Genomic DNA, 21997 nt, shown 5'->3' with positions numbered 1-21997 from the left:
CATTTGACAGGTTTTTCAGCAATTCATCCTAGGCTGGAAAGTTTCAAGCCATGAGGAGATACGGAAAGTCAGTACTTACTTGTGTTCCTATAGTCTATCTAGCCTTTAGAAAGTTGTTCCTTGATTCTGTTCTCATTCACGACAGTGCTTCTGCAGATTCACAGTATGAGATCACATGAATCACATCAAATCACCCATTTTCTAGGTCAGGAGAACATCTCAATTTGCATGTCTCCAGAAGCAAATGTTTTGGTATTACCTTGGACCCAGGGGTGGGCAAAAATTTTTGATGGGAGGCTACTCTAAGATTTTGTAAGTAGTCAAGGGTCACATGTTTCCATGGAGTGGGTCTGGGACAGAGGCTGGATACAGAAGGGAGCTCGTGGTAGGGGATTGGGGTGAGGAGAGAATGTGGGGTCTGAGAAGGAGTTTGGATGAGGGAGGGGGGTTGTGATCTGGGGTAGGGCCTTGGGGTGCAAGATCTGGGTGGGGTTATGGGTGCAGGAGAGGATTTTCGCTTGGGAAGTGGGGGTGTTGGATTGGCTCCCGGGTCTGGGAGGGAGGGTGCAGAGGGTTTGAATGGTGACCTGGGGCAAGAGGGGATGGTGACACAGGGCACGTACTTAAGGGGAGAGGGACTGGGGTGCCAGAAGCCACAGGGAGCTATCAGCTGCTTACAGTGGCATGGGGCTGCTTTGAAATGGCTGGCTGCTCTGTGCCTGAGGGTTCCAGGAGAACCAGCCAGATCTTGTCCACTCCCGCCTTAGACCAACTGACCCAGGAAACTCTTTCCACAGACCCTTACTGTCTGCAAGATGCAGCCCGTTTCTCCAATCCAAATGAAAGAAGTTGACGTGCAGTATTTTTAAAAATTCAGTATTGAGCAGCATGTCAGCTGGTTATACTGTAACATATGTTTATATTTCAATAGATTGAAATGCACGTTGCAGCAGTCTGCATGTCCTCCTAACTTCTTCATTTCTGTGAGGGCACAGGCGTCAGTACCTACATCAGGAACTGAAATTTGATACAGACAAAGGCACAATGAGCTCTGATGGCTTCAAGTCAAAGCTAGACAAATTCAGACTAGAAATAAAGTGCAGACTTTCAGCCATCAGAGTAATTTAACCATTGGAACAACTTATCTAGGTATTTCACTGGAGAATTTTAAATGGTTTTTTTTTTCCCTAAACGATATAATCTAGTTCAGTCACAGATATTGGACTTAAAATAGGAATCAGTTCATGGAAGTTCTGTGGCACGTGCAATGTAGAAGGTGAGACTTGATCACATGGTTGGCGCTGGAATCAGTTAATTCTGAGCTGATGACTCTACAAGGGAAAAATTGAGAGCAGTTGAGTGCTTCTTTTGTCTGTAGTGTGTAATTTTAAGTTCATCTGGTGATACAATCCCTATGTCTATTTAAATAAAAAAAATAAAACTTTGACTTGACCAGGCCAAACAGTATCAAAAGCAGTCAGTCATAGACCTGGTGTTTGCTTCAAAGTAAAGTCTGTTTTATGGCTTTAACAGATGAATTTGGATCAGGAGATACAGAACCAGAGTCTAAACGAAGAAAAGTGGATTCATCAGCAGATAAATCCAAGACACCAAGCACCCCAAAAGGTAAAATCTAAAATCTTGGCTTAAAGTTCTAAATCCTCCCAAAACTTGTTTCTTTGTTCCTATAATGAAGGTATTTACTACTATGATCACTTTTTGCATGATTGCAAATAAAACATAGGCATGAATGTGCTGGATAAACATATGATTCTGATGGATAGAAAGACTTTGTATACACTTGTGAGATAATTCAGCATTGTACAAGGTTTACTTCTAGTTGCTGTGAATGGTTTGCTAAGATGTTTTGCTCTGTATCACCACGCTGCAGTTAGACACCCATGGCTGATGCGTGCCAGCTGACTTGGCCTAAGGGACTGTTTAACCGAGGCTTAGACAGTGGAGCTCATAAAGGGGGGCTGACAGAATTGCCAGGTCCCTGGACAAGTTAGAGGGGCCTGTCTCCAAGCCTTTGTGCTTGCCGTGGTTGGCGGCTCTGGGACAACTGGAGGGGTTTAAGGCTTTCTGAATGCTAGAGTTGAGATGGCTGTGCCAACTGACCTTTGTGATGCTTATCGCTTTTTGATCATCTTAGTCTGTGATTGCCATAGTTGATTAATTGTGTTAATAGCCTTATTGTAGCCATGTTGGTCTTAAGTAGTTTATTAGAGATGCAAGATGGGTGAGAGAGTATCTTTTATTGGACCAGCTTTGTTGGCAAAAGAGAGAAGCTTGCAGAGAGGAATTCTTTTTGGGCGTGTTTGAGAATGTCTTTTGCAGAATTGCATTTAACAATTCCTTAAAAGATTTGTGTGTGTGTAATTTCCTTTGTGTTTTGTTAATATGACTTGATATGTAGAGCCCTGCGTGCATATAAAATTGGTATCTGCATCTTCATCTGCAAAAATAGGCATACCTGGGTTGTCGACAACTCCCTTTGATGTCGGCAGGGGAGCGTCCAGACTATCGCGCTGAGCCGACAAACAGCTGATCAGCTGTTTGTCGGCTCAGCGCGGCAGCCATGTAAATTTAAATGAAGCGGCGATTATTTAAATCGCCGCTTCATTTTACTCTGTCGGGTAGCCTAATCTACATGCCTCTGTCGCCAGAGGCATGTAGTCTAGACGTACCCTTAGTTATCAAAGGTGTGTTCACATCTGAATGTCTCCCTTTTCTTGATGGCTCCTGCTCTCCCTGGTCTATAATTGTCTTCACTGCTTTGCTATGTTCTGAACTGCCACACTCAACACCGGAACTCCAGCTTACCTCTTTCTTTACTATTAATTATTTAATTAAAACTTTGAATGGTTGAGCATTTGAGGAAGATTTGGTCTTTAATCATGATTTGTTAACTTACGGTGCTCTTTCTGTGAAAACTGTTCTATACCCCATTTGTGTAGAGACCTATATGCCTGTGGGCGAGTTGGCATTCTTACATACACCAAATACTCAGAGGGGTAGACGTGTTAGGCTGAACTTCGAAAACAGTGGCACTTTCGGGACTAACCAAAAATATATATATATATATATATATATATATATCATGAGCTTTTGTGGAAAAAACCTACTTCTTCAGATGAGATGATCTTGAGAAGAAGTGTTTTTAAATATACCAAATACCTCATGCTGAGAAAAGAAATGGTGGAAGAATTATGAAAGCCTGTTGTAAAATTTAAAACCATTAATTTGGGATTAATTTTGGATTTAGTACCATATTAAAGGTTTATTTAATCTTCCAGTTCCCAAATTCTCAGTGCAAAAAATCTTCTAATTGATTTTAACCACATGTTTAAAACTGTTTCCTGCAATCACAGTTGGATGGCAATAAGTAACAAGACTTACCATGGACATCTGGATTCAATCTTCACTGAAATCTGACTCACATTTAATTAGAGTAGAAATTTGTGATCTTAATAGTGGGATAAAATTAGACCGACACAGTCATGTAGCTTGAGGCTACATTTTTCAAAAGTTAGGCGCTCAGGAGACTTAGTTGTGTTAACGTTTAATGCAACTTGGGGTTCTAGCTGTGTGACTTTCAAAAATGGAATTTGAGCTCTGAAGTCACTTAGGCACTCTTAGAAATTTGACCTTAGACCTAATATGTTGATGTATTTTTAAAACTAACAATAGAAATCGTTTTAAAAATTGTTGATTCAAATATATTCCTGACCGCTTTTATTTCCAAGAAGTGAAATTATTGAAATTTCCTCATAAATTGACTACTTTTCACAGTTCAAACTGAATGAATTGCAGAAAATTAAAGTATTGATGGTCAGAAGTAGGTTTTTGAAAGACCTGTTAAAAGGGAGTGTTGTTGATGCCTAGGAAAGTGGCAAACTCTGCAATAAAATGAGCAAACAATAAATTTTTTTAAAGGGAAGAATAGATTCCATTGAAAACAGTCAGTATTAAGAGAACCCATAAATTTTAGTATACACAATTATTGTGCTTAATGATACTATTTTGTTCCTGGTGTGTACTTGGTGCAAGTAATTTTTAAAACGACTGGATTTGGGAAGCAAGTACATGCACAGGGAAAAGGAATTTATTAGGAAATTGGAATCCCTGTTTGATGGCTGTATAAAATTGTTCTTGATCTAGAGTATGAAGAATATTATGTTTAGGGAGAGCAGTGTGATGCAAAGCCTAACAAGGCACATAATTACAAATTATACCTTACATCTATTCCTAAAGCTTATGCTTCAGGGGGGTCAGGAAAGGTTCCTCCCTCAAAACCACAACATATTCCGAGTTTTCCTCGGTGTCTTGCTGCTGATTCATTGGCGATGGGGCACTAGAAGGGTGGGATAGTGCCCAGAGATGGCACTGAGCTTTTCTTTTGTGTGCTTAGCTGGCTGATTCTCACATTGGGAAGGAATTCTTCCCCCTAGGTCAGGTCAAGGATTTTAAGTAGCAAGTAAATGACTAATCGTGTAGTTGATACTATTTGTATTGAGTACATAATTAGTCGATAAGGGGCCGCTCTAGCCCAGCTCCTCCTACATTTAAACTGCAGAGCCCCTGTGGGGGTAGGTCCAGGATATGGCACGAGCCAGGACTGAAGCAGCCCCGGCCGCTGCTTTGTTTTTTAAGTGTAGTAAGAGCTGCAGTCCCGTGCTGCGCCTCTACCTTTTAATGTAGTAAGAGTTGGGTGGCTCTTGCTACATTTAAAAGGCAGTGCCTCTTTGCGTCTGCCTCCCCTCCCTCTGCTCCCCCTCCACACCGTGGAGACAGTGCTGAGGGGAACCAGCTTTTAAGCCAGTTCCCCCCCAGCACCAGCTCCTGCTTCCCCCCACCCTCTTGCTGCCTCTGATTTAGAGGCAGCAAGAGGGAGGGAGAAATGCGAGTCGTCGACTCAAGCCCTAGGCTTATCAGGTAGTTGACTAATCGACTAGTCTTTTACATCCCTAGGTCAGGTAGTTGGCAGTGACCATGAAGATTTTCATCTTCCTTTGCAGCAGGCCGAGAAAGTCACTTGCCAGGACTATCTGGATCTAGCTCCCATAATTTCTTACCATTTCATGGGCCTTGGGAACTAGTGTAACCTCCACTCCTCCTGTTCTGTCTGTGATACAGAATGGGTTAGTCTTGTGTGTGCTGGAATACTTCAATAGATAATGGTTTAGTTGTTGGGGTTAGTGTGTGGGTGATGAGTTGGTAATTTCTTCCAGCCCTATCAAGCGGCCAGAGGCACACACTAAATTTAACTGGTAAGTAATCATGTAATTGAGTCATTGAAGCATTGTTAAACACTCTCTCTCTCTCTCTCTCTCTCTCTTTTTTTTAAAGATTTAGATTTTCTTGTTCCAAAGGCTGGGTACTTCTGTCAGATCTGCTCGCTCTTCTACGCAGATGAAATGTCTATGAAAAATCATTGTAAGACACTGCGTCATCAGCAGAATATGGAGGTAACCGTTTTTGCTTCTTTCCCTTTAAACCATAAGTAACAATGCATGTGAGATACTTTAAAATCTGTTTTGGTCTGTCGACTGCCAGTTACCTCAGGTAGTGGTTTTGCTAAAACAATGTGTGTTCTAGATGTAAACAATAGTTTGTAAACAAGTTGCAGATAGATGCAAATTGATTTTTTAAAATAATTTAACTGTCATGTTTGTGGTCTATAGATCAAATAAAATCACGTTTATAACTTCAAGGGGATACTATTTAAATTAAAGAAATACAATTAACCCCTTAATAACCTTGGCCACTGAGTTAAATGCTGGGGAATCCCTGCCACACCTTCCTGGGTAAAAAGGATATTAATTTTTGTGCTACCTTTTGACAAATCTCCATGTTCATTGACAGACCTAAGAGCCTAGCCTTGCCAAATGTTGATTCATCAAGGCTCCAGACTAATTCAAATGGCTGTATGTGTAACTAAAATACTAATTTGACTATCAGAAAATGTATTTAGGAGTCAGTTACATCATCTCCCCAGTAGTGCAAGTGTGTGCTGTAGGAAAGTTAGAAAAGCATTGGTAAGTGCATTTTACGAGCAGACCTGAAGTTGAGAGACACTAGGTAAAATTAACTGGCAAAGTTGGTGGGGATCTGATCTAATCAATATCAGGCATTGGCTGGCTTCTGGATGTTCCGTATTAAACCATGCATAATATTTAGAACCTGGTGCCTATCCTGCCATGAGAATAAAGTACAGTAAAACTCCATTAGTCCGGCATCCAATGCTCTGGGACTCCTGATGGTCCGGCACCATCAGGAACCCGGAAGTGCTGGGGCAGCCGGACAGGCTTCCCCCATTCAGCTGCTGCTGAAACTGACCAGCAGCTGAATCGGGGACGCCTGGGGCAGAGCAGCTGGAGTGCTGCCGGGTTGGTGCTGCAGGACCAACCTGGCAGCACCCCAGCTGCTCTATTGCAGGCATCCCCGATTCAGCTGCTGCTGAAACTGACCAGCAGCGGCTGAATCAGGGACGCCTGGGGCAGAGCCGGACTATCGTAAGGGGGGGCTATGAGGGGTCTGGGGTGGCATCCCCTCCCACCCCATTCCAGACCCCTCGTAGCCCCCCCCCTTCTGATAGTCCGGCATATTTGATAATCTGGCACCCCCTGGGTCCTAAAAGTGCCGGATTATCGGAAGTTTACTGTATGTACAGTGGTGACTTGTCATTGGCTACAAAATAAGATGTTTTAAAATCTTTTTTTCCCCCGCAGAAATTCATGGCCAAGCAAAAGGATGGAGGAGATGAGGAAGAAAATGAGGGGGAAGAACTTAGTTCAAGGTGATCCGAGGAGGAGAGAATTCTTTAAAAATTGAATTTAGGGTCCAGTAAATTTTGTGTCTTTTGTTTATGATTTAATTTGTAACTTTGTTTCAGAAACAAATTTGATGTTGTATAAATTTAAGTTTGTTAGACAAAAACAGAGAGAAGAAAAAGTGTATGCTGGTTTTGATTTCTATAGCAAATCTGTCTTGAGAGAGATCTCTTAAGTGTTGAAATAAATGTTCTTACTGTATAGTTAATACCATGTGGTTGTGTTTGGTGTAATTTCATGTCTGCTAATTTACTTACATCTCTGTAGAGGTTTTATGGAACCTCTTTCAGACATCCACACTTCGTGCTGCTTTGAAGATCTTAGTGTTTGAAACGTCAAACTTCACATGTATTATGTAGAGATGGGCGAATTGTCCTTCAAGTACAGCACATTCATCAAAATACATTTTTCAAAGGCATTAAAATTATTTATTAATTCAGATATAACTTGATACATAATTTCAGTTGAAAAAACGGTAAAGAAAAATTGTGGAAATGTCAAAATAGTTCATTTTGAGTTGATATCTGAAACAAAATATCTTTGTCTCTCACACACAGAATTTTTTCAGTTGTTTGTTTGAGCAAGAAAAGCCAGAGAATTTCAACAGTGATTGGAAAAAGAAAATCAGTTCATTTTTAAGTGTTCAGTTTGGCCACAGAATGGAAAAATCAGTTGCTCACTGTTTCCTGTGTTCTAATGACCCGATCCCACACTTTTGGAATCAGTGCGGTTTTGTTATTGCGGTCAGTGGCAACAGTATTTGGCCCTAAATTTGCCAGGTATAATGTTTATTCCCCACAGTTAATGCTGAGTTATCTGAGCAAAAAGGTGTTACATTATCTCATGGAAGAAAATAGCAAGGCCTTTGGGTAAAGCAGGCAGAACATTCAGCAGTCTGTCTGGAAGTGTTTGGCTTCGTCTTATACTTACCTCAGGCATTTTTGTTACCTCTTTCCCCCTCAGTCCCCCCAGCATATATCTGACTATCAGAATTCAGCCTTGTTTTCAGTGTGTTCCTTTCACCTAGATTGCTACCTGAAATTTTGTTTTCAGACCCTCTTTAACAGCCATAAATGTTGGATGGATAGCATTGTGGAGAAACCTTGTCCTGCCGGTGAGATGAATATGAGCTCCCACTGGTCAAAACAAAGATTTGGTGGAAGTTGCATTGTATTATTGGTACAGATATGTTTAGTATAATGGCGTCTGCCTAAGAAAGATCCAAGGCCGAGCTGTTAGGGTGATAGAACACCAAGTAGCAGTCTGGCCCACTGGACACTTGCAAATGCATATTCCTTTGGGGAAATGGGGGAGGAGATCCATGTACTCCTATGAAACTCAGGCTCCCTCAAAAGTATGGCTCCAGGGAGAACACCAGATCCTTCACTGTGGGAATGATTCCATTTTACTGAAGGATACATTCTCTGTTGGAAAAGGAAGCCAAATTCTTCCCTAAATTACGTCTGTGCACTGAAATCAGTGGGCATGGCGGAGGGGACACATGTGTAACAGGGCAGAAGTTGGCCAAAAGTTTTCAGAAACAAAGAGCTTGTTTTCAAGCGTTGACAGAAGTGGATATAGCAAACGGTTTACGATAGGTGGAAGTTGAAGCATTTATAAAAATTCTGAATGGCAAATGTTTCCCTCTGCAACTTTTGAACCCAGTTTTCAAAAGCTGCTCCCTGCCATTACAGGGATAAACCATACCAAACTGTTTTCAGTTGAAAATTTTGTTCCGCATCTGTAACTTTTAAGCGGGTGATTTTTTTTTAAAAAGTGAATTGTAGACTTCTGCGAGAGGATCATGCCCTGAAATGAGTTGAGTTTTTTAAAAAGTCCAATATATTAAGAATAGAAAAGAAGCAGGTGCAAAACGTAGGGTTCTTTTTACAAATCCAAGTTACAAAAGATCTCAAAGGAGAGACATCCAAAGGTCCACCTGACTTACGTGGAGAGATGGCTGCCAGCCTCCCTTCTATGCCTTTGGAAACCTCTCCTAGAATTATCGTACGGAGTAAACAAGTTGTGCAGTTTGAAAGCAACTCCGCAAAGTCGCTGTATAAAATCCTGAGCACGATGAGGGATAATGACGTATAAATTTGAAGGACCCACCCTGGCCCAATACAGTAGCTAGACCCCCAGGGGTGACCTGCTTGTACAAATCCATCCATACCATGCAAGCCTCCAACAGTACGCAGGTCTTCCATTGAAATCATTGGGTGTGTTCCTCATGTGCGACTATAAATCACTTAGATGACTCGAGGGCAGTGGCCTTCCTCTCTCAATCTCTGACGTCGTCTCCTGCCCCCACCTGAGGCTGCCACTCTTGAGCTAAAGCCATCCAGAGTTGGAGAACCTGCCCCTTCCCTTGGCGGCTTGCTCCAATAATTGCTCCCTCTCCCCGCTATAAATGGGCGCCTGCTTTTGAACCTGAACAATACATGCGGTCCCGGCTCCCAGGGTCCTACCAACAGACGCAGAGCAGCCAGGGGGGCAGCTGCTCTGAGTCCCACTGACATCTGTGTGGATCCTCTCCTAGGATCCAGGCCTGAGTGGTTCTGTGAACGGTTGTTAAACCCCTTGTTAGGGGCTCTTTCAGAGGGTTGCTGTCCTGGCGTGGAGCCCCTGCCAGCCACTGCGCTGGTACTGACACCCAGAGCCAGCCCCCGTCCAGAGATCCCAGGCGAAACAGACAAGAAACAGAAGCCCTGGGAGGGGGAAGTACGGGGCCTGGATCATACCGGTCAGTGGCAAAGCTGGGTCTAGCCCCACTGCTGCTTCCTCAAGCCGTGGTTCTGGGAGGGAGGGGCACAGACGGGTAAGCGGGCCAAACTGGGGGCAGAGGCAGAGCCCTAGGTATGTGGCCAGCAGCCAGGAGGGGTCCCTCTAAGATCTTCCATCCGTGAGCGGAGTGGGTTTTGTCGTATGCACCCATATTGTGGTCATGGGCACTTGTTTGGCTGGGTGCCACTGTGGCACATGAGAACGGCCACTCTGGGTCAGACTAAAGGTCCACCTAGCCCAGTGTCCTCTCTGCCCACAGTGGCCAATGCCAGGTGCCCCAGAGGGAGAGAACAGAACAGGGAACCATGTAATCCCTCCCCTGTCACCAACTTGCAGACAAACAGGTGAGGGACACCATTCCTATCCATCCTGGCTAATAGCCATTAATGGACCTAACCTCCATGGATTTATCTAGTTCTTTTTTGAACCCTGTAGAAGTCCTGGCCTTCACAGCATCCTCAGGCAAGGAGTTCCACAGGTTGGCTGCGGGCTGTGTGAAGAAAAATGTCCTTTTGTTTGATTTAAACTTGCTGCCTATTAATTTCATTTGCTGACCCCTCTTCTTATGGGACCAAGTCCATCACTTTTCCTTATTCACTTTTTCCACACCTGTCATGATTTTATAGACCTCTCTCCTATCTCCCCTTTTCAAAAACTGAAGAGTCCCAGTCTTTTTAATCTCTCTTCACATGGGGCCTGTTCCAAACCCCTCCTCATTTGTTGCCCTTTTCTGACCCTTTTCCAATGCCAGTACTGTGTATCCTTTCGGAGATGAAGCGACCACATCTGCACGTGGGATTCAAGCTGTGGGCACCCCATGGATTTAGAGAGCGGCACTACAAGATTCTCTGTCTTATTCTCTATCCCTTTTTACTGCTCTCCTAGTGCAGAGCCCCCGTCCTGCTGCCTCACATTGCTGGGACTCCGAGCCCAGCTCCCAAGCAGCGGGTCCTCCCCTTGTGGGGAGGGGAGCCCATGGGGCTGGCTGAGAGTCCCCGCCTGGGGCAAAGGGAAGCCGCTGCCAGCACCCAAGGTTTGCAGGGAGGGCTGGGGGAGAGCGGGGGAGTAACGTGGGACCCTGAGCGGAGGGGGGGGGAAGCTGGCAGGGGGCTCAGAGCCAAAGGGCAGTGAGGGAGGAACGGGGGGATGGGAGGGAGGAACAAGGAGTCAGGGGGCACCAGGAGCAGCCCCGTCTCTGGCCCCAGCCCCAGCCCCAGCCCCACAGACCTGGGAGCAGGGAACTTCGGGCAGCCAAACCCCTTGCTTCAGCCGCAGCAGTGCAGGGAAACCACGTTTCAGCTCCGTGCCTCAGTTTCTCTGTGTCGCACATGGATAACGGGGCCAGGAGCGAAGGTCAGTGATGTGCAGTGGCCACTCCCACAATGGGGATGACACAGGCTCTTGCCGGCCTGCAGGACCCAAGTCCCCAGGGAGCGGTGGGTTCTCCGTCCCCGCAGGCCCCGGCTGCCTGGCGGCTTTTCGGGAAGCTGTTTTAGCCAGATGCAAGGGGCAGGGCTCAGTAGAGGTATAACGGGGGAAATATAACGGCCTGGAGAGATCAGGCTAGAGAACCGCCCCTTCGATCTCAAAATCTGTTCTCGCTCTGCAGCAGGGCATGGACCGGAACGGCAGGGAGGGGCCTCGCAGGGATGGGGAGCCTACAGCCCCCAGGCCAAATGCGGCCCCCGGCTTGCCTGGATCCGGCCCTGGGGCTTGGGTCTCCTCTCTCCCCCTGGCTGTTTGTAGCCATGTAGTTCAGGCCTCGTGCGGTGCGCAGGGTATCAGAGTCACTTTGCTTTCATTGGTTTTATGCCCCTTTCACCCTGTGTCAAACTCTAAGCCAGGGCCCCGTGTGGTGCCCACGGGAGACGGCCCCGGGGAAGGGAGGCAGGGCAAGCTAGCAGACAGAGCGTTGCCTTGGGCCTCAGGGCTCTTGGGTTCAGGGCTCGGCTTTGCTGCTGAACTAGTCATTTGATCCCTTCGTGCCTCAGTTTCCCCAACTGTACAGTAAAGATACTTGGCCAGTGCCGGGTGTTGGTGTCCTCTGAGAGGGTCACGATCAGGCCCCCAGGCAGAAAATTCAGGTTGTGGGGGAGCCGAGGGAAAGAGATTCCCAGCAAGGGAGCATTCCCCCAAAACGCTCTGCTGTGCTGTTGAATGTGGAGACCCCGGAGCCAGCTTGCACGCTCTTGTGCCGAAGGCAGAATGGTTGGAGGCAGGAGCCGGCTTCTCTGCCGTCGTGGTCCCCTTGTGCATCTCCCCTCACTGCTCCATGCCTCAGTTTCCCTCGCTGCGACGTGGTGCCTGTAGCAAGCCCTTCTCCGAGCATCATGCAAGGAGCCAGGTTCTCCCGCTCCTTAAGCAATGTGGGAATCCTCTGCCAGAGGATGAGCGGGTTAGGGAATTGTGGGGAGTCAGGGAGCTGGGGGGGGGGTGATCGTGAGCCATCGGACCACCAGCAGCACCGGTTCAAATCACGGGTCCCGGAATGTCGACAACGGATCTGTTGGGACCCTTCCGATCTGCTGTAGAGCAATAACTTCCAGAAGCCTCAGATGCTAAGTGCAGCATCAGCACTAGGGCTGCCAGGCCCCGGATTCATCCCTGGAAAACCCAGGACAAAGATTAATAGGGAGCAGGTTTAAAACAAACCAGAGGATGTATTTCTGCACGCAGCACACAGCCAACCTGTGGAACTCCTTAGAGCACTAGGCTGGGATGTGGGAGACATGGCTGCTCCGCTACAGATTCCCGGAGTAACCCTGGGCAGGTCACTTAAGCCCAGATTTTTTAAAAGGTATTTAGGTAGTTCCCTTCCTTTAAAAATCTGTCCCTTAATCACTCGGTGCCTCAGTTCTCTTCCTGTGAAATGGGGATAACAGGTCTGAAGGGCTCTGATCCTGAGGCAGTGGGATCCATACATCTCTGACAGAAGTTTGCTTGACAAGGGCTGGGGGGAGATGAGGCAGTGGAGAGAGGTATTATTTCTTCATACATCACATGGCCAACCTGTGGAACTCCTTGCCAGGGGATGTTGTGAAGACCAGGGACTTTAACAGGGTTGAAAAAGGAACTAGATAAATTCATGGAGGCGAGGTCCATCAATGGCTATTAGCCAGGCTGGGTAGGAATGGTGTCCCTGGCCTCTGTTTGTCTGGGAATGGGCGACAGGGGAGGGATCGCGTGAGGATTCCCTGTTCGGTTCCCTCCCTCTGGGGCCCCTGGCATTGGCCGCTGTGGGCAGACAGGACACTGGGCACTGGATGGACCTTCGGTCGGATCCCGTCTGGCTAATCTCATGTTCTTATGCACAGAAACAGGCCCAAGGACCCCAGCAACGTTTCATACACACACGCCGCTTTACACACGGAAATGTGAGCGCACCGGCCACACTCCAATCGATTTCCTGCCATCGCCAGCGGTTTTGTAAGCAAGCGGTGTTGACGCCAGGCGAATCTCGGGGTCCGCAAGACAGAGGCGCCTCCTGTGCGGGGCCCAGGCCTCTGGAAAGGTGCAGCCAAGCATCCTCCAGCCGCACCCAGCAAGCCTGAGGCGCACCCCAAAGCAGCCCCAGACCCTGCCCCAGAGACTTGACTGAATTAACAAGTTTGAGCAGCGCCCCTGACTCAGCCGTGCAAGTGACTGTGCATCTCTTACAGGTCCTGTCCCCTTGCAGCCCGGGCCCCTGCCAGCCCCTTACATAGCTCCCTGCCGGCTCCTGCCACAGCCACACGCCAGGACGCGCCTGCTTCCTTTCCCCTCTGCCCTGAACTCAAAGGGGTCCCTTCCCCTTTAAGAGCTGCCTCTCCGGCTCTCTGACAAGTATAAATGTGCCAGCGGCTCAGGCAGCTGAGGGAGCAGAAAGGAGCCTGGGCTGGCTGCGGGGAGCGACGGGCCGGGAGAGAAGCCGAGGCGCCCGTCCCCGCCGGAGGAATGCTCCGGGTGTTCATCCTCCACGCGGAAAATGTCCAGACCCCGGACACGGACGTCAGCGACGCGTACTGCTCCGTGGTGTTCGAAGGTGAGGCCTGGGCGGCCCCGGGGGGGGGGGGGGGGCATTCTGGGGTCAGTGCCAGTTTGGGAGGAACATGGACCCCCCCCCCCCCCCCGCAGCATCTCAAGCAAAGGGGCAAATTTGAGGGTTGGATGGTAGAATAATGTCACCTCTTCTTTCTGGTCATTCTCTGCCCCGCCCACTTCTAGGCCACCAGGCCCCTGATGGCACAGCAGCCCCTGTGTGAGGGGGAGGGGCATTGCCCCATTGTACAGAAGGGAAATCGAGGCACGGAAAAGCATCTCCCCCACCCCCCTGGAGGCTCACTCTGTGGCCAGGACCTCTGTTGCCCCGGAGGTTAGCAGAGGCCTGGGTGTGTCCGGGAGCAGGTTTCTGGCCACAGAAGATTGGGGGTGCCCGGGGCTTTGATTCCCGGGCGCGGTGGGATACGGTGCGGCGGAGCGTCCGGGGCCCGATCCCGCGAGGCGCAGTACGCAGGTCTGTGGCCTTCCGTGGCATCCAGCCCTCGCCGGGAGCCAGCCTTTGAGCTAACCGTCTATCCTGGGGATTTTTCCAGGCGGCAGACACACGCCTGTAGTCTCCAGATCAAGTTACTTCCACTTTTCTTTTAACCCTTCCGCACGCAGCAGACGGGTCTGCCGTTAGCCTGGCCTTCGCCCGGTGGGGCTCACAGACCTACGCCCCCACAGCTCGTCCCCCTGCGTGTGGGAGGCTCCTCGCCAGGGCGTGTGCAGCCCCCGCTCGCAGCGTCCGACAGCCCTGCCGATGACAGTGCAAGAAAGCAGCTGCCGGGCTATTTATAGCCCTCTCTTGGCTGCTGCGCTGCCCATCTCGGCCCAGGGGACAGTCTCCACGCCTGGGAGCTGAGCCACCGGGGCCGGAGGGGGGGATACGGCCCCTTGCACACGGATCCTGCAGCCACCAGGGTCGGAGGGGGCGTGGGGTATGGGTGGCAGGTGGAGGCCCAGCTGGGGAAGGCGAGCCCTTGCCCCGCCCCTTCTGCACGAGGCTCCACCCCTTCTGCAATCTCCCCCCTGGAGTCAAGCCCAGCCCCCACTACGGGTTACTTCCCCCAGCCCTCTTAGTGTTCCCCATCTCGGCGGGTGGCTCTACCCTTCCCAGGTGGCCAGAGTGCCTGGAGCAGCCTCCAGATCCTTCCTGACCAGCTGGGGAGCTGGGCTGTCCCACTGCGCCGGCCGAGAGCACCTGCAGTTTGGGGAAGGCAACGCCTTCCCTTGTCTATGTTACCCACTTCCCATAATGCCGGGGCCACAGCACCAGAGTCTGAGAACTAGGGGTCACCAAATGAAATGAATAGGCCGCAGGTTTAAAACAAACGAAAGGAAGTTTTTCTTCACTCAGTGCACTGTCAACCTGTGGAACTCCTTGCTGGAGGATGTTGTGACTTTTAACAGGGTTCAAAAAAGAACTAGCTAAACCCTTGAAGGGACAGATCCCTCAATGGCCATTAGCCAGGATGGGCAGGGATGGTGTCCTTAGCTTCTGTTTGTCAGAGGCTGGGAATGGGCGACAGAGGAGGAATCACCTGATGGTTCCCTGTTCTGTTCACTCCCTCGGGGGGCACCTGGCATTGGCCGCTGTGGGCAGACAGGACCCTGGGCTGGATGGACCTTTGGTCTGACCCCGCCTGGCTGCTCTGATGTCGTTGTCAGTTAGTTTCACTCCGAGCGAGTTTGCATCACGACAGCCAAGCGTGCCTGAGGGACATGCCGGCAGGGCTGCAGCGAGAGCCATCAGACAGGCAGTACAGCCAAGTGGTTAAAGCGTGGGGGAGTGGGGACCTCTCTTTGAGCTCTGCGAGTGGCTCACAGTGCGAGTCCACTGGCTCCGTGCCTCAGTTTCCCTTCTGTCAAGTGGGACAGATTTCCCTCACCTCACGGGGGGCTGGGAGACCACGCTAATTTTGCAAAGTGCCACGAGCCCCTCGCAGGGTGCTGGGGGAGGGCCGGTGTAACCCACACACCTGCTGGGGGTGGGGCCCTCTCCTGGGTAGCAGCCCCGAGACCCCTCACAGAGAGAGTGGTCTGCTCCACAGCTCATGCCCTCAGCTCCAGAGGTCCCCAGTTCGGTTCTACCCACAGACACCCGGGTCTGTGGGTGCTGCTGGGGGCGTCTGCTCTCCAGCACTTGGACACAGCCAACGCCCCCCCACCCGTGTGGAGAACCCAGCCTGGTACCGAGCGCACTGCATGCTGGGATAGGAGGCAGGAGTTTGGTGAGCCGTGCAGGCCCTGGGAGAGGGAGACCCAGCGGGAACACGGCGAGAGGGGAGCTGCTTTCTGTGCTGCTGGGTGTAGGGGAAGGGTCTGGCAGCCCCCTGCCCGATGGGGAGCGCATGGGCCACTCCGGTCAATTTCAGGGCAAAACAGTTCCATGTGTGCAGATCTGAAATGCCAGGGTGGCGGCGGCGGGGGGGGTCACCCAGCTGTTGCAGGGGCTTGCAGGATTGCCACCCTCACCTCTGCGCTGGGCTCTGAGGGCAGCGCCTGGGTCCGATCTCCTGGGGGGGCTCCCAGCTGCTACTCTCAGCTGGGCTGGGAGGGACGGGACTGGCTCTTCCCCAGCACGCAGCACATGCTCCCTGCTCCATTTTCCTGGCGTCCTTGATGGCTTGCCAGGCCTGTGGAGCGGTGGCCGGCCAGGAGCCATGTGCCTCCGTCAGGACATTTATTTTAGTCCCCCTGAGAGCGGAGGGGCCTGGGCGGCACCTGGGTCTCCGGGATCCAGTTTCCCACCTTCCTGCCCGCCTCAGGATTCAGCCATGGTTCATGGGGCTCCAGGGTGGAGTGACCGGCTCCCCACGCTCCTCCCAAGCCCTGTCTGCATCCTCCAGCCACCCCAGCTGGGGAGGGGTGCTCGGCACAGCGGTGGCTGCAGGATGCTCAACAGGGGGCGCTCTCTCCTTCGGGGCAGTGCTGAGCACAGCGCCTTGGAATCATGGACTCCTAGCACTGGAAGGGACCGCGCGAGGCCATCGAGTCCAGTCCCCCGCCCCCACGGCAGGACCCAGCACCGTCTAGACCATCCCTGACAGGTGTGTCCAACCTGCTCGTCAATATCTGCAGAGATGGGGATTCCACAACCCCCCTGGGCAATTTATTCCAGTGTTTCACCCCCCTGACAGGCAGGAACTTTTTCCTAATGTCCAACCTAAACCTCCCTTGCTGCAGTTTAAGCCCATTGCTGCTTGTCCTGTCCTCAGAGTCCAAGGAGAACAACTTCCCCCCCTCCTCCTTGTAACACCCGGGGGCTGTGTCTAGACTGGCAAGTTTTTCCACAAAATCATCTGATTTTGCGGAAAAACTTGCCAGCTGTCTACACTGGCCGCTTGAATTTCCGGAAAAGCACTGACGATCGCCTGTAAAATCCTCAGTGCTTTTCCGGAAATACTATGCTGCTCCCATTCGGGCAAAAGTCTTTTTCTGAAAGACTTTTGCACAAAAGGGCCAGTGTAGACACCATAGTACTCTTTTCCGCAAAAAAGCCCCGATCGCAAAAATGGCTTTTTTGTGGAAAACCGCATCTAGATTGGCCATGGACGCTTTTCTGCAAAAAGTGTTTTTGCGGAAAAGCATCCTGCCAATCTAGACGCAATTTCTCCGAAAATGCTTTGAACGGAAAACTTTTCCGTTAAAAGCATTTTCAGAAAATCATGCCAGTCTAGACGTAGCCTTGTAGATAGTTCAAAACTGCTCTCACGTCCCCTCTCAGTCTTCTCTTTTCTAAACGAAACAAGCCCCATTCCTTCAGCCTTCCCTCACAGCTCCTGTTTTCTAGACCTTGAATCATTTTTGCTGCTCTTCTCTGGATCTCCTCCGATTTCTCCACATCTTGCCTGAAAGGTGGGACCCACAGGGGCCGCGGGGCAGCGCTCTGCAGAGCAGCGGTTGGATGAGACTGGAGGGGGCCCGCGTCTCGTGGAGGTGGCAGTGGGTTAGCGACCCTCTGGGACTCAGGAAACCGGGGTTCAAATCCCAATTCTGCTGCAGACTCACGCTGGGTCCGTCGTCTCCGAGTGCCGGGGTAATAGCCCTGCCGTCCTCACCGGGTCGTGGGAGTTAAAACTCTGAGCTGCTCTGATACTGGAGTCCGGGGGCCACGTCAGGACCTTCGCTGCGCAGCGGGGAGGGGCTGATATCCTGGATGAGACAAACAGCAACGCTCCTGGCTGCTTAGAATCCTAGAACCCCAGGGCTGGCAGAGACCTCAGGAGTCATCCAGTCCGGCCCCCGGCCCAAAGCAGGACCAACCCCGACTCAATCAGCCCAGCCAGGGCTTGGTCCAGCTGGGACTTAAACACCTCTAGGGATGGAGATTCCATCCGCTCCCTAGGGAACCCAGCCCAGCGCTTCCCACCCGCCTGGGGAAATCGTTTTTCCTAATATCCAACCTGGACCTCTCCCACCTCAACTTGAGCCCATTGCTCCTCATTCTGCCATCTGCCCCCACTGAGAACAGCCTCTCTCCAGCTTCTTTGGACCCCCCCCTTCAGGGAGTTGCAGGCTGCTCTCAAATCCCCCCTCACTCCAATCAGAGCTGGCCCAAGCTACGGGCTGACCAGGCGATAGCCCAGGGCGCCTGATTGTAAGGGGCGCCGCACGGTGCCGCCAGGCCGGGCGGGCGTGGGGGCCTCGCAAACGCCACGCCCCCGGGGCCCGGGGCACTAGAATGGCTCGGGCCGGCTCTGTCTCCAATGTGTCCACATCCTTTGCAGCCGCTTTTGCGCAACATCTTGCCAATGCAGACAGCGTAGCCACCTTTATTGGCCCTGTGCAGACTGGCTTCCTGCCTTTGCAATTTCCCCGGTTTCAGGCTTTGGTAAGAATGACCCTGAACGGTTCAGCGCCCGCCTTGCCCGTAAGTCGTTGGGGGAGTATCAATAATTGCTCCTCCCCGAACACAGCTGCCATGCCATGGATTTCACAGCGGTTCCTCGGGGCCGTCAGAAACAGTTACACAAATTCTGCCGGCTTCACCCCTTTGCCACCCAGCAAAGACCAAAAAGCAAAACCGAACCCACAGCCAGCCTGTGCGCTCTTCACCTAACGGCCAGTGGAGGAAGGTTTTGGGATCCCAGAAAAGCCAAAATAAACTTTGGATGCGGAATCGACCCAGAGCTCCCTCGATTACAAACAAACACCCTGCAATGTTTCAAACTCAAATGCTCTTGACTAGCAAAGGCCTTGCAGGCACATAGCTTACCTGGAGACAGCATCGCTCAGTTTCGGCTTCTATTTGGTATTTACATGGACTTCCTCTTGATTGAATTTGCCTGCGGTTAAGTGGCAGGTGAATCAATGGTTTTCTCCAGTGTGTGGACTCTGCTTGCCTGATAGAATTAAAAGGGAACTTTTTCAAGACACTTTTAATCATTTAAAGAATCATTTTATGACCGGCTGTCGCTTTGCTTTGCCGTAGCGTCCCCATATTAAAAGTGACTTGCAAAGCAAACAAAAGCAGGTTTGTGCTTCCCGTCCATTCTTCCCTTTTTCGCTCGTTTACGGAGAGAGATGAAAGGTGTGTCGCTGCCTGGTGTATTTTTTATTTAGTAGGGCCAGGAAACTCCCGTCCGGGCTGCCTTCTTGGAGGAGCATGGGTATGTCTACACTGCGCACTTATTTTGAAACTAGCGGGAGTTCCCTGGCATTGCTTGGGAAACGGGAGGAACAAAATGTAGAAAACCAGACGTCCGTTATCTTTTTTTGAATGGTAGAAAAGTTGCACTGATTTCTATAGGGATTAAAATGTAGGTCCCCGGGGGGGGGGGTGTGACCCCGGCTGGAGGGGAGGTTACACGTGGGAGGGGCGCCCCAGCTCGCGCATGGGGCTGCAGATGCATTGTACGCGTGGGGGTCAGGGCACTGCGTGACAGCACAGGGGAGCAGGGGAAAGAGGGTCGCTTATGTAACCTCGCAGGTAGGAGAAGGTGAGTCCCAGATGGCGCTGGGGGCTGCAGGTGGCGGGCACGGGACGTAGGGTGGGCAGGGTGGCCCCCGCAGTGCAGCATGGCGGGTTACTCTTTGATTTTTACAGCTTGAGCTCGGGCCCGATTGGGTCCAAAAGTCCCTTAAAACCTTCCCCTGGAGGAAATGTTCTCCCATGCCAAGTTAGGTTGCGGTAGCTCTTCTAGTGTCCAAGTTATTGGCGCACAAACATACAAACATTCTCCTTTCTATACTAGATAAGCTATTCTGCAGTAGTTATTCCCAAATAGCTTATTTCAAAATGAGTCCGAGGCAGGCTTCCCTAATGTTGCTTAGATTGAGCGGTGTGGAGAGGGTGAATAAAGAAAAGTTATTCATTAGTTCCCATAATATAAGGACTAGAGCACATCAAATGAAATTATGGGTAGGAGGTTTAAAACTAATAAGGGGAAGTTCTTCACACAGCGCATAGTTAACCTGTGGAACTCCTTGCCAGAGGAGGCTGTGAAGGCTAGGACTATAACAAAGTTTAAAGAGAAGCTAGATAAATTCATGGAGGTTAGGTCCATAAAAGGCTATTAGCCAGGGGATAGAAATGGTGTCCTTGGCCTCTGTTTGTCAGAGGCTGGAGAGGGATGGCAGGAGACAAATCGCTTGATCATTGTCTTCGGTCCACCCCCTCTGGGGCACATGGCGCTGGCCACTGTCGGCAGACAGAATACTGGGCTAGATGGACCTTTGGTCTGACCCAGTCCGGCCGTTCTTATGTTAATGGCCCTGGAGAAGGGCTATTTTGAAGAGCAGCAGTGGAGTGTCTGCACAGCCGCTATTCCGAAATAACTATTTTGGAAGAAAACACCAAATGGTCTGGAAGCTCTTCATAGACTAACAAAACATGAAAGTGCTACCAGACCATTTATTGTTTTTTTCTGTAACAGACTCGCTTCGTTGTAAGTCCAGGTTTTTCGGAACGTAGCTTGGACTTACAGCGAGGGTGGCCTGTATTCTTAAAATTAAGTGCAGGTTTATAGTTTATTTAAAAACCTTTCAATTGAAAACTAACTTTGAAATTGACAACTTACGCTAGGCCCGAAACATATTGCACATCCTTGACATTATGTAATGAACTACAAAACTGCCATGGACTAGAACACATTGGCGGCCAAGTTGCAAAGCAAGACAGAACGTTGAACTGGGAGAATTCACTGGCAAAGGGCCGGGAACCAGAGGCTGCTAAAAGGCCTAAACTAGTTTTCCACAGCTCAGACTGACGCTCTCTAAACTGGGATCTCTGCTCCAGTAAGAGCTGTGATCCGGAAGGACTACGGATGTGCCGGACCAGAGAGTTCCACGGGAGGGCTGGTGGCTGGGCAGCATGGCATGAGGCAGCAGGGTCGGAAGGGCAGTGGCGGGGGGAGGAGGGGCAGAAATTATTTCCTCTGGTCCGGTAAAAACCCTCATCTGGAACAGTCAGGTCTCAAAGGTGCCAGACCCAGGACAGCCGACCTGTAGCAGTGTCTTCTGCAGGTGGAGCGATAACGGGTTTCTTTCCATTTCCATGTGTTCAGCCCAGTGACCACACGCAGGGCCACATGAGCGAGGAAGCGCGGCCTTATGGTTAAGGCTCGAGACCCATGAGTTTAATTCCCGGCTCAAAGAGTCCATAACACTGGCCAGGGCACTAAATCTCTTTCTGCCTCCGGCTGCCCAATACGCAGCTTGCAGACAATATCGATTTGTGTGATGAGGGCCCCGGTGCGCTCGGTGCTGTACAAACGCAGAACATAACAACCGTCCTGGCCTGGAGAACTCACGCTTCCAGCACTAATCCATCCCTACCCCACCGGAGGATGAAAGAATTAACACTGGAGAGGAGTTCTGAATCCACCCGGATGGGGGAGCCATAACTAACCGTCCAGGCCAGGGGTGCCCAAACTTTTTTCAAAGAGGGCCAGATTTGATGAAGTGAACAAGCGTGAGGGCCGACCATTTTGCCTGACATTCTTTGAACCATTAAAATTAAATGCAAATTAACTATTTTATGCAAAGTTTATTGCAAACGGCATACTTTTCATTTCGTCACATGGATGACAAATCTAAACAGGTGTTAAATCACTCTGCCTTTCATATCTGAAGGCCAGATGAAAAAAAAAATCCAGGAAGCTGAATTATATGTCAGGAACATTGTAAAGTACACTACATATTATTGGTAATAAAGGTTGTCTGTCAACTTTAAGTTCAAAAAATATGAACAGGAACATAACACCAAGTATACATGTTGTGTCCAAATATATTTATAACTGATTTAGACCAACTGACTAACTGAGATTTTACAATGTATTCATCTCAATACATATGGATTCGTTGGGGGCCATAAAAGATAGATATTGCCAAATTACCTGGGGGGCCGTATTAAA

The 21997-nt window shown here is 50.1% G+C and overlaps 2 protein-coding genes across 13 annotated transcripts in view; both read left to right on the top strand.

Annotated features, from left to right (window-relative positions):
• The window catches only part of ZNF638 (zinc finger protein 638), an 82262-nt gene extending 75218 nt beyond the window's left edge, over positions 1 to 7044 (top strand). For all 6 annotated transcript variants that reach the window (XM_075931067.1, XM_075931064.1, XM_075931066.1 and 3 more), the window contains 3 exons: positions 1534 to 1626; positions 5353 to 5471; positions 6735 to 7044. In XM_075931067.1, the coding sequence (XP_075787182.1) occupies positions 1534 to 1626; positions 5353 to 5471; positions 6735 to 6806 (284 nt within the window). In that variant the 3' untranslated portion in view covers positions 6807 to 7044. The remainder of the gene's footprint in view (positions 1 to 1533; positions 1627 to 5352; positions 5472 to 6734) is intronic.
• A 6414-nt stretch (positions 7045 to 13458) lies between these two features.
• The window catches only part of DYSF (dysferlin), a 263140-nt gene continuing 254601 nt past the window's right edge, over positions 13459 to 21997 (top strand). For all 7 annotated transcript variants that reach the window (XM_075931062.1, XM_075931054.1, XM_075931056.1 and 4 more), the window contains exon 1: positions 13459 to 13641. In XM_075931062.1, coding sequence (XP_075787177.1) covers positions 13554 to 13641 — 88 coding nt within the window. In that variant the 5' untranslated portion in view covers positions 13459 to 13553. The remainder of the gene's footprint in view (positions 13642 to 21997) is intronic.

The sequence above is a fragment of the Pelodiscus sinensis genome, chromosome 5 (assembly GCF_049634645.1).
Source record: "Pelodiscus sinensis isolate JC-2024 chromosome 5, ASM4963464v1, whole genome shotgun sequence".
Lineage (NCBI taxonomy): Eukaryota > Metazoa > Chordata > Testudines > Trionychidae > Pelodiscus > Pelodiscus sinensis.
This window is presented reverse-complemented; position numbering and strand designations above follow the sequence as displayed.